Consider the following 13110-nt stretch of genomic DNA (forward strand, 5'->3'; position numbering starts at 1 on the left):
GTGCTTTCCTCATAGGCCCCGGACACCACTGTCCTCCCTTCCAATTCAACCGTGGTTGACAATCATCAGTTGGTGAGTTACACAAGGCAGATCACAAAACATTTACCTAAATGCAATGAATTTCAGATAAGTAATGACCAGGATCAGACTTAAAGGAAACCCAGTACGTTGTCAAAATCATGGTGTTGAAAACCACCAGCCTCACGGAGACTCCTAACCATCTCATGGACTTTACTCAGAATGCTCAACACTGTCTGGGCCGCATTTTGGACCATGGACAATTCAGATGAAAGAAGAGAAAACTGTTGTTTTCAGTTGTTGCTAGTGCTCTCAGCTTTGAGTTTATTCACCAGGGCTGAAGAATATGGATTAATTTCTCTCCAGAGCAGCAGAATTAGCGTTGCCTTCAGATACTGCTGGGCACGTCCCTTTAGACCAGACCCACTCATGAGGAACATGGCTGGGACAGTGGGCAAGAAAGTGAGAGCTGCCGGGCTCTGGGCTTCCATGTTTAGGGGGAAAGGCCTTTAAGAAAAGTAACCTAAGTTCAAAAGAGTGAGTCTATTGAAGCCAAAGTCACACATTTATAACCTCCATTCATCCATGTAGCTCTATTTTAACCTGTCCATATTCATCCATAATATTGAAAATGCCCTGGTCAACAATTTTACTGATTTTCAGAATATTATTTTATCCATAACTTTTCATTTTGGCTTCTTTCTTAAAAGTCATTAAATCCACATACACTTACAAAATATCCACCAAAATATTGTGATTATAAATATTTTGAGCATAAAATTCATTCAGAACAATACCAAACCAAACAAATCCCCTGTTGGATAAAGCCCCGAGTCTCCAGCTTCTCACATCTCCAGAATTCCTGCAGTGAAAATAGCAGTACTCACACAGACAATATAAACTGCTACTCTGCTTGAAGAGTCCCAGGGGACTGCACAGGAAGAGCTGCCTCTATATTGCTGTTTTCCTTTACAGTTCTAAATGCAGGGACAACTTTCACTGGGGGGCTCTGACTCACTGCACTGTCATAATGGAAGGGTCCATTCAAGCCGCTGGACAGCAAATTGCATGATCATCTTGCCATCAAAATAGAGTTGACAATTTTTCAGACCATTCACTACAAAGGTCCATTAAAGCACTCACTACAGATAATATCTATGGGGTGGGTTCTACTTTCTTCTTAGAAAGCTTAGTTACTAACTTGAGTAATTCAGAATCACTTTGAAAAGCAATGTCATTAATATACATACTTAAAATCACAAGTACTCAGGGATTACTAAGCCTTATAACTTACGAAAATTAACAAAATTACAATCATGAACTTCACATGAAGCTCCTGATTTAGGGTTTGGGTCTAGGAAGTAAGTGTCAGCCCTTGGTTAAACGCTGGGAACACAGTGATGCATGACGTCCAGGGGATCATTTTTCTCTATCAAAACTGGTTCATTGTCCATATTTAGTTTACATATGTCATTTAGAGTCCACTTACTGTTAGATGCTGGAACAGCCACGCCCTCATGATATTGGTGGCTACTTTGGGAAAGATGCCACGCTTTTTGTGACGCTTTTTGTCCTTATCAGGGTCATCATCGTCACCTGTGCTGGGGGAAGCTACACTGTTGTCCAAGCCATCACCTGCAAACATAGTGAATCAAATTTTGACTGATGCTACCTTAACACACTTTATTCAAATAGAATGCCTTTGGATACAAACAAAACCAAAAGAGCAGTTAAATGATTACTAGTTTCTTTGGTACTTTAATTTTATTCCAAGACAAAGAGAAAGAACAAGGTCTCAGCTCAAAAATAATCACGTCTAAAAAAGAAAAATGTCTTCCAAAGATCAGTACTAAATGCAAAAGGAATGGAGGGAAATAGCCATCTCTGGAGTGGCTTTGTTGCCACGGTAATCATTCCATTGTGGGTAACACCTATACTGGGCAGTTCCGTGTGGTGGCACTGTTACTGGGGATCTCTGCCTGGGTATTTGAACCCCATATACAGTCACTGACGTCAATTGGTGAGACAATGCATTTAATACAGCAACTACTGCCACAGGTGATCTATCTTAAGATTGGTTGGAGCAGGATGGAGAAAGGCAGGCAATCCATCACATAAGCAATTTGCCATAGAATGCTTCAAAGGAGAGATATAAAATTTTTCTTAGTGCAGCATCAAGTTTGGTACGGGGAAAACCCCTGACATACTTTTTAATTCAAAAATAATTACTATTGAAATAAAATAAAAGTAGTGCTGGAATTGTATTGCACTAATAATCTGGGCAGTTTCTAAAATATCTTCTTAAAGTATTGCACACTGAGATGTCACCTGGTAACATATTTCTAATGGATCCCATTTTTCTGTTGGTTTTGTTATATACACTTGAATTGTTTATTTTAGAAAATATTTCAGCTCTGTGACTCAATAAAATGACAATACAGCTTTCCTTTAATAATCCCATACTTGACAACATGAGAAAAAGAGCGTTACTCATATAATCACAGGAACAAAAGTAAGTCACAAGATCTAAATTAGAAATACCTATTTCTGATCCTTGCAGGAAAGTCAAAGGACAAACAGCACTGGACTAAACCCACTACACTGATGATGTGCCTCTGACACATCATCTTCTCACCAGGGAGCTACCTGAGGCCCTCTGGCCTGTCTGCGAATTTAGAAATAAGTTTCTAGAAATGGACAGACTGATCTGGGCCCAGAATGAAGAACTTCAGTGGCCAGGCTTAGAAATGCAGTAATGACTACACCCCAGGGCACACTCATCCCATTAAATAAGTCACTGGGAACCTGTGGTCCAAAGAGCTTGACGCTTTGGTAATACAATTTGCCTGATAACCACCTGTTGGAACTCATCAGAGTTTCTTTCCTGGCTTCACCACCTCCATGGCATGTTTCTACTCTAGGTCCTCAGCGCAACACGAAATCTCTGTTTTGATTTTGCTTATTCTAATCACCTGTTGTAATTACATTGCAAGCAAGTCTTCAGTTCTTCTTAACTGTTCTCTCAGGAGACCCACTCCTCGCCCCTGTAACATGAAAAGTGCCCCTCCCCCCCAGCGTTTCTCAGTTGCCCTGATGTGTCCTGAGATAAACTCCATCCTATGTGGAGCAGATGGATTCCAGCATTTTGACTTGTAGTAGAGCTACACCACACCATGAGCTTTGGCAGAGCTTCTCGGGACGTGAGCTTTTATAAAAATTCTTAATTTTAGTGCATTAAACATCTATAAAGTTGTGAGAGTTGTCCAGCCTCATAGAATGGGTTCTCCCTAGAAAAGATCACCAAGACTCCCCAGCTCCAAAGCCATCAGCCAACTAATGAAGAAGGTCCTGTGTTTCAAGGTCACATGGCTGGATACACTGATGTTGGGGGCCCCAGTGAACCAGACACCCACACACCTAAGTTGATGCTGCCTGCTCTTTATTTGCATAGCCAAGTGCTTTATGAGAAATCCCCTTGGGTTTGCCTAATAAATTCTTTGAAAGTCCAGTATTTAAAGAAGCTCTTCTACAGAGAAGCAATTCACCACATAAAATAACAATTCATTAAAGAAACATGAGAAAAGAAAACAACTCCACACCATTTAAATTTGCAATAGCTAATCCACTTGCGATATGCAGAGGGTGGCCAAGGAAAAGAAACATATGACCCGATCAGTGATTAAAAATGAAAAGCTTCTAACCTAACAATACTGTTTTCCCCACCTCTCCATGATAGGTTTCCACCTTCACAAAAATAGCCTTTTTATCCACCTCAAACCCCTTCAGATTAATTTAGCAAGCAATGCCTAGTGCCCGCCTAAGAGAGAATTCATTGATAATTTATGGAAATATCTACCATAATCCAGTGGAGATGACTTTTTTCCAGCTTTGTGCATTAATAGATAATCAAGGCCTTCAAGCAGCCTTAGTTTCCCATTACCTCGGGCAAAAGAATTCCTGAAAGCGTGCCTTGAGGGCACCTGAATTATATACTCCATTAGGAGAGGGAGGCTTTCTGCATTCCACGGGTAACACTCCCCAGAACCTTTCCTGTTTATTTCTGCTGTATGAAAGCAGAAGCATTAGGAACAGAATTTTTTAAGTGAAGACTTATGTAGATACAATGGAGAAGCCTTTCAGGCGGGAGCCAGATCACCCCTTCAGTCCCTGGCAGTGACCTCTCCTGAATAAAAGGTTTCTGTTACATCATTAGCTCAAGCCAAAAACAGCCCCGGCTTAATGCACAGTTTGTTCTTCCTACTGTTTTTAGGCAAATACAGCTACTTTACTCCCATCTGGGAGGGAAATTACACTGCTGGGCTGTAATCTAAGACAAGATTTTCATTGGAAGCAAATGCTTTCAATCCAGTGTAAATACTGGTGCATGTTCAGAAAGCCTAAAACAATAAACCTTGCTCCTTCCCAACACGGTTAGGGAAATGGAGAAGATGGGGGCTGAGAAGAGCATAATAAAACAGAGTATTCTAAAAGCAAACACTTTCATAGATTTTAATAAATTGTTTAACCTCTTCCACTTTCTAGAATTGAAAATTGATCTCCCAGCGTCTCGACCTCAGAGGAGAAGTCTAAATGGTCAATTGTACCTTTAGCATTTCAATTCACTCCGCAATTTGATACAGTCACCTCGACGCGGTCTCGGGAGGATTTATTTCCTTTTTTTTTTTTTTTATTTTTAAGATCACTACACGAACTTGGAGCACCGGGGCCCGACCACGCGGCAGCAGGGCAGCGACTCTGCAGCCCATTTGTAAAATGTCAGCCGCGCCCTCGTTCCTGGTGCCGACTTCTCCTGCCGCCAAGTGAAGGCAAACTGAAAAGGTGGAAATAATCATAAAAATGATGCTCCTCCATAAACAAGCTTACGGCCTCATTAGGGCAGCAGTGGGCTCCGGTGGGTGATTTATGCCCGTTTTGCTGATGCTATGAGGAAATGCCACAGGGCGACTTTAGCCCACTGCTAATGGTTTCTGACAGCTTCTTAGCAACTAGTGCAAGCAACGCTGTGGCGTTTGCTAGTGACAGAAACCGAAAATGTCATATTATCTGCCCATGTGTCATGAAGTCCGTGTGGCAATTAACTAGCAGGCCAGTGACTGAGGGGCCAGAGGCTCCTGAAAATGGCCTTTGGCTATGCAGAGGCAGCAACGGCTGCCTGCGTGTGCACACTGCTGCCCGTATGCAATATTCTAATGCAGAAACCCACTCCTGCAACTTCCCGGGCTCTGATAAGAGCGGGCCCGGCCACTCACGTTCCTTTCTCTCCCTCACCTACGTGACTCTCTGGGCATAGGCTTTGATGCTAACAGAAGACTCCAGAGGGTTCCGCCTTGCTCTGATTAATTGGCGGTACCTGGCTCTGTGCTTTTGGACGCCGCATTCGAAGGTGCTAGCTTTTCTGCTCTCTCACAGATTAATCTAAAAGGATTGAAGATCACTGAAGCAGACTCATTGCCTGTCAGACTGCAAGAAGCAAAAGAACTCTGCACTGCAAAAAAGATACTAGTCCACCAACACCAGGCCTCTAACAAGCAGGGAGAGACTCTTGGCCACACTTTGCAGTTTCCAAGCTATCAAAACCACGCACTATATGTCAAACTGTCAAACCTTTCAGCGTGGGCCATTTGCCCTTTCAAATAATATTTAAGGATTGTTTTTACAAAATTTTATAGGCCATGGTCTAGCGAAAGAGGCCAACCAACAACGAGAGGAATTTGTACTACAATTCTGCTGTGGACAGTCTCTGGGGAGACCTGGGCCTATCCCCGGGGAGCAAGGCAGGTGACCTGTGGCAATTCCCAGGCTGCCAGAGAGCTCAGATTTCAAACCCACTGAACTCAAACATCCCAAGTCTCCTATTTAAGCATGCCTAGGCATTTAGACTCTGCTATCTCCTGCCTTTCAAGGCAGGATAAAGCGGCATTTATTGTACTCAGACTATTCAATAGGTCACAGTGGCCAGGTCAGCAGGGAATTCCTCTACAGACAGGTCCAAGCTCTGCTCCCCCCCCCTTTTTTTTTCTTTTTTAACTATCTTCCCCTTTTCCTCCTGGGACTACCATTCCCCAAAACCTACTGGAAGGGAAGCAAAAACAAACCTCCAAAAAGAGCCTAAGATTTAGACCCTAACTGATGGGAACTCCACATGTCAGTGGACTGTCAGGTAAAAATCAAGTGTGACAGAGGCAAAAGTCCTAAAGACAGAAGTGAACTTTCAACTGTGGGGCACACAGAAGTGAGAGGTTGGGCCCCCCTTGTTTTGCTGGAAGTTGCCAGACAATCATAGATTTGAGAACATTTTCATTTACAATTTTGTGTGGAGACCCCATAGTTTGGGATCATAGCCTATTCCTTTACTTTTCTTCTCTTGTGGTGTTTAGGAATAACACTGCCTTGTCCTCAGAGAGGTACCTAGATTCAATAACCATTGGTAATTGTAGCTTTCAACTTTGGGGAAATTCTGTTTTGTCTAGAAAATGGTCTAAATGGTCACTTCAAAACCAACTGAAGATGGCTCAATCTTCCTGCAGAGGGGATCACTGTGATATTGTCATATGTTGTGACTGTGGACAGACAGAGCAGGACATTAAGGGCTTCCTTTTTCTCTTGGATCTTCCACAGTAAATCTACAGAGGGAAAAAGAAGGGCCCCCTCAGCAGGATGACTCCAGCCTCCCTAGTCACGGGTGCAAATGCCTCATCAGCATGGAAAGGGTAGGTTTCTTTCCAGTGGTCGAGTGTGCCTGGTGCCCAGGAGTGTCAGAAAATGAAAAACCTCACCCCTAAATCCACTTCTCTGACCCCTGGGATACCCAGTTTCCCAAAAGTCAGGTAGAATAACGCCTCTGTGTTATGTTAAGAGGAAAAATGGCAAAATTTACGAACACTTCTTCCTCAGAAATGAGCTAGAATGCTTCAGAGATCTTCAGGGGTTGTACTTATTTGTCTTCATTTCAAATGCACAAGAGCTGCCAGAATCATTTGTCTGAATTACACATCTGATCATTACCCCTGGCACTCACAGACTGTCCATGGTACCCTTTGCCCTTAGGATGGAGGCCATAGCTTTTAGCCTGGCATGGAGGGACTTTCACAGCCTCTTTCTCAAGTGTGCTTTCAGCAAAGATTTTGCCAAGACTCGGTATGCTCAGGCACCGACAACCTGGTCCTGAGCCTGTGGGAAGAGCTCTCTCTCTCTCTCTCTCTCTCTCTCTCTCTCTCTCAGCACTCTGTGGCTCTCAGCTCTTCATGGTTTCTTGGGCTTGTTCTTTCACTGAAGCAGGCTTCTCTTCCTTCCTCCAGCACTGTGGCAAGCTTCTTGGTGACCTTTAAGGCCACGTTCTACCGATATCTCCTACACGAAGCATTTCCTGGACTCTGGCTGTTTTTATTTTTCGTTACATATCCACCACTCCCCGCCAACCACCCAATACATCATACTTCCCTAAGACCACTAACTTTTAGACATGGTTTCCTGACCTCATTGCAGCAGGGGCCAAGTCATCCTTGGGTTTGTTTCTGAACCCGGCGTCATCACAGTGTAAAGGGAGCAGCGTGCTTTGATGAGTGTTGAAAATGTTTTTCCACTGTGCAGAAAAAGCATGACTTTGATTTCCACCTGTTACATTTCTTTTCAAGACATACATGAGTAAAAGTCTTGGAAAATCCTCACTCGTGAAATTTGATAACGGAGAAGGCATAAGAGATATGCATTCTCCAGGATTACAAAGTGTTCTCAGGCTCTAAAGCTCCTCGTGGACAAAGACCAGCCGCGCAGTCACAGTGTCCAAATGCTTGCGAATGCCTGCCACAGCCCTTCAGAAACAGGCCAGTGCTTCCTGTAGTTGTCACTTAAAATGTCTTACCTAACTAAAGGACTTTGTGGTTGGTACAGTTTTCCTGAGTTCAACATTAAAAGATAAAGCAAGGGCTATTTGCTTCCTCTTCATTTTCCTACTGAAATATGAATAGTCTCTATTTATTTTCTAGTTTTTTCTGTAGCAAAGAAATTCAATTGGTTTTAGCAGACAATTTGGTCCTGGTCTTAAACTTCCATTTTAAGCAACTGTTAGAAATCTAAAATTCTTGGAACTTTAGATTTTTCTGAGCTTTTCCAAGAAATGGCACCGCTGTCCCCCCAGCATTCCACACACCTGCCTCAGCACTATTTCAGCACTGGGTTGTCTGAGGCCTCAGTGCCTGTGGTAGAGACGGCGTGGCAAAGGTTCAATCTTGGGTGACAGCGGAAGAAGTTTCGGCAGATGTATAAAAGCATATCCCACGGCTGAAGTCTTAGTACTTCTGCTGTTGTAGGGTTTTGTTTTGAAATAAAGTTTATGTAGCCCTGGCTGTTCTGGAACTTGCTATTTAGATCATGCTGGCCTCAAACTTACAGAGATCTTCCTGCCTCTGCCTTCTGAGAACTGGGATTAAAATTCTGTATTACCATGGCAAGCTTATGTTTTAAATAGGAACCAAGTATACTTCAGGTGTCTTCTAATCAGCGTCTAATATTAGAAACAGATGATGATCAAAACCAATGATTAACTTGTGTGTTTTCTATTCATTAGGATTCTGTTAATTTCTTGTCTTCCCTTCTATAATTCTGCTCAAACTCACGTGATTCCTGTCGCCTTGGTCTTAGTTCACAGTAATTCCCAGTTGACCAGTGGGAGGCAAGGAAACAAAGCACGGTCTGCCAACCACAACTTTCCTTCAGAGTTCGAGAGGATTCACGTGAAAGACACGATAAGGAGTTAGTTATGGACTCCGGCTACCCCTGAGCCAATTTCTAGCATGTTCTTCACAAACGGTGTGTGATACAGACACACCAATGGCACATATAGGACAGGAGGCACTAAGAATGAGAGTCAGATCTACAGCCAGGCCCCCTGGCACACACTGGATTTACCACACCTGAAAATGGAGAGAGGAGGACCATGCATCCAAGACCAGCTGGGGTTTACGCGGTGAGACCCTACCTCAAAGCTACAATAAAGAAACAAAGTCTAAATCACCTCGAAATACACGTATTCCTGGCGCTCAGAAACAGCTCTAAAGTTTACCAAAGTTGGGCTCTCCTGAAATCGGTCATGAGATTTCGGCTTTGTAGGTGAACTTACACATGTTAAATGATGGCAAGAGTGGGTTAACGTCTGTGGACAGCGTCCAGTTTTCTTCCTTCCTTTAGCAGACTCATGATACTGCCGAAGCAGAAGATAATGTCTCAGCACTTGCAGAAAACACCTCCCTTTCTCATTTCAAAGTGACCCCCTCCCCCACAGAAACCCATCATTCGCTGCAGCTCTCGATGCTGTCCCTGCGGTTAACAGAAGGGCACTGCACCCCCACTTCGGCCCAAGGACCCTGTCTGTCTGTGCTGAGCACGAATGGCAGAGGGCACATCTGCGCTCGCACCGCTCCGAACATCCGAACAAGCCCTAGCTCACCCTGTCTTGGAAGCTAAGCAAAGACAGGCATGGGTTAGAACGCGAATGAGACACACACCGTGAAGGGCATCAGCCCGAGTTTCCAATCGGAGGACGCAGAAGCTAAACAACGTAATCACGGTGATAAATGTACAGTCGCACACTCATGTGCTTCCTCAGACAGCAATAAAAACCCGGGAGTGCACGACCTAGACTAGAGAGAACTTCAGCAGGAACCGGAACAGCAGAGAGAGGCGAGGGAGGGCAGAGGGCCGAAGACCCCATTCCCAATATGGGACAGGAAGAGCGGGCCCACAGGCCTCAGGCAGCGTCACCCAGTCACGGAACTCACTGGGGTAGCGGAACCGAGGACACTGGGCAGTTGGAGGAACAAGAGTGATAGCCTTGTGGGTCCCTAGGGTTCTGGGAATTCTGGCCTGCCGGGGGAAGTCTGTGGAGTTGTCAGGGCCTTCTCCATCAGGTACCAGAATACCACACACATTTCATCAACTAAAGCTCCGCTCCACTGTGTCCCTTTCTAATGAATCTCACCTCTTCTCCCCTCCCAAACTAGGGTTGAAGAATGCAGGGTGGGGTCGGGGAGATGGTTCAAGGCATAAACGCAGCAGCTGCCAAGCATACAATCCCACTGTCAACAGCGCCGACTCCTACAGGTTGGCCTCTGAGCGCCACATGCATGCTGTGGCATGTGTGAGTACAGATCCACAAACACGAAGGAAATGAAGTAGTGAAGCCTTAAAAAAGGGACTAAGGGCTGGGAAAGCAGCAAGGCCCTTCATACAGAACCTTACTCAGACACCTGGCATGCTGACAGGAACCGGTAACTAGGCCTCTTGGATATCCAGAACGTGTTTCCACAGAGGTGGAAGTTAAGACTGTTGTTGGGATCCAAGGTCAGCTCAGCAAAGGCAAAGCAATGCATTAAGTCAAGCAAACGCCCAGCAGCCTGGGTGTCCTGGGCACAGGAAGTCAAGTGCCAGCCTGAGGAGGAAGTCCGTTTCCTTTCCCGTTTCTGCAAACTGGGAAGAGCTGGACAATGCAACTGCCCTTGGCGTCTCCTTTTCTGTGTCTCTCAGTGTCCGGCACCCCTCCCCTGGACTCCTAAGTGCCCCAGCACCTGAAGGAGGCTCTGCTCCTTCTGCTTACACCTGCTCTGCTCTGAATTTGCCTTCATCTTCTCCCACTGGCCCAAAGGCTCACCCTTGCATCCTTGTGGAGCCAAGCCAGATGGTCAGAAGACCACCTGGGGAGGTTCCAGTCGGATGTAAAAGGAATCACTCACACCGTGGGTTCTCAAGTTCCATAAGTATTATGGCTTTTAAATAAGATTCCTGCTGGGGACAGTGGGACAGGCCAGTAATCCCGGCACTTGAAAGGTGGAGGCAATGGATCAGAAGTTCAAGGTCCATCCTCAACTACATATTGAGGTCTAGGGTGGCCTGGGCTACGTGAGATCTCTTAAAAGCCAAAAATAAATAAAGGAAGATGTGTCAGCCTGACTCCTTAAATGATAGAATTTCAGTCAAAGTAAGGAAATGGGGTCCGGAGAGATGGCTGAGTGGTTAAGAGCACTGGCTGCTCTTTCAGAGAACCTGGATTCAATTCCCAGCACCTACATGGCAGCTCAAACCTGTCTGTAACTCCAGTTTCCAGGCTTCTAACATCCTCACACAGACATACATGCAAAACACCAATGCACATAAAATAAAAATAAATTACATATTAAAAAAATAAAGAAAGGAAGGGTTTTAAAACCCATAGCTTGCATTGGAAAAGATTGCTTTTTAGAATCAATCTAAACAGTGCTTACAGGAACCCAGTGCATTTCAAAACTGACCATCAGATCTCCTCACCACCACCTCGTACACAAACCCCCAATTTACTGCCCTCTCCCCTTAATCCCTGACCATATTTAGGGAGCTGTATTTCTGAACATGCCAAGTTTTTTTTATAGACATTGTCATCACTGTGAATGATCCTGTGGATGTAATACAGTGAAATATGAGTCAGAGAACATCCGTGGGTATATATAGGTCAGTCATAATTTGGGTGTTTGTATGTTGGGGATTGCCAGCATGTTGAAATAAATTTGGAATTATTTCTTTGGCACAAATAACACATTCAATTAAGCATCTATCACTTCATGAGTCTCCACTGTCAACACAAATAATGTATAAAATGTAATGCGGTGAGAAATGTGGAAAGAAACCAACCAAATAGCTAAGATCCCAAATGGAAATGTTTATGAATTTTTGTGAAACACACAGACACACACACAAAAAAAACATTCCTAAATCTCCAAGTGTGTCTGGCAGGATTAAATGAAGACTGCAGACTCTCTACAGTCATAGGATATAAAACTGTCCACTGAAGTTGCTCCAATCTGTACTTACCATGTACTCAAGATTGAGTCACAGTATAGTACATTTATATGTGTTGGTGTTCACTGAAATAAAGCACTATGGGCAGATGCAACAGAAACTCAGAAATCAAGTACATTTTCAATGCTTCCTCCACCCACTTGAATCACTGTAATTGGTTCTTTTGAGATAAGAATATTATGTTTTTGGAAATCTAGTATGTCTTTTTTATTTTACTCTCCCTTAGGGAACAGCAGCAAATTAGTTGCCTATACACAGGACAAATAGCAATGATGAACATAAAGAAAAAATAGATTTTACTCATTTTTTTTTATCTGTTCAGCATTTTCCAACAACTAAACACCATGGAGAATCCTTGCAAAAACTGTAGAACTTCTTAATAGAATTTTAGACAGTTGCAGATGTGAGCACGCTACAAGATATTACTGAAATTTTTATATTGACTCTAACTCTAGAACGAAATGGAAAGACCCCCAACCGAAGACACTTACATATGTGAAAGAAAAGCCATCCGGAACATGTTCTGGATCAGCCACTCAGGGAGCGCACTGAGAACGAAGGCCTCGGCTGTGTAAAGATAACTTAGGAAGGCACACCACTTCTTGGAATGGTTTCCCCAAGTGTGTAAATTATGTGCTAATGAAGGTCTAGAAGGCTCTAGGCAGCCATGACAATTTTAAAGGGGAAAATATTATCAAACTTGAAATCTTATAGTCAGGCAAGCAATGGGCACACGTGTGTACGTATACACACATATTTAGTAGTTATCAGGAATGTGTGCATTTATGTGTGTATGTGTGTGTGTGTGCATATCTTTTAGAGATAGAACTTCTTTATCTATGGTATATAAAATACTCTTGAAAAGTAGGAAACCAACATTGTAGGGTCCAGGAAGAGCTCACCACCAGTGATTTTTACGTCAGTAATTCAGTCTGTGTAACACTAAGTTAGAACCAAACACGTGGCAAAGCTCAGGACCAGAGGAGCTATGCCTACCATAGAGAGGGTTCTTCAATGCTTTCTCCTCTGGCTTCCTGCCTCGCAGTTTGCAGGCTGAAAGCTTTGTAAAACTACAGCATGATAAAGAGAATAAATAAATAAATAAGAACTCAAGAAGCAGTTACACCAAGGAATGTCAGCATAGTGAAAAACAGCCCTCTACATGCTTTGCTTCAGGGCCTTCATAAACAGAAACACACACCACAGAACCATAACTCATGTGTCTACTGACTTCAAATCATATTA

The 13110-nt window shown here is 43.7% G+C and overlaps 1 protein-coding gene across 4 annotated transcripts in view; it reads right to left on the reverse strand.

The window, feature by feature from the left end:
• The window catches only part of Meis1 (Meis homeobox 1), a 142498-nt gene that overhangs the window by 59732 nt on the left and 69656 nt on the right, over window positions 1-13110 (reverse strand). For all 4 annotated transcript variants that reach the window (XM_006974826.4, XM_006974829.4, XM_042285585.2 and 1 more), the window contains exon 8: window positions 1508-1653. In XM_006974826.4, the coding sequence (XP_006974888.1) occupies window positions 1508-1653 (146 nt within the window). The remainder of the gene's footprint in view (window positions 1-1507; window positions 1654-13110) is intronic.

Source organism: Peromyscus maniculatus, chromosome 10 (assembly GCF_049852395.1).
Source record: "Peromyscus maniculatus bairdii isolate BWxNUB_F1_BW_parent chromosome 10, HU_Pman_BW_mat_3.1, whole genome shotgun sequence".
Lineage (NCBI taxonomy): Eukaryota > Metazoa > Chordata > Mammalia > Rodentia > Cricetidae > Peromyscus > Peromyscus maniculatus.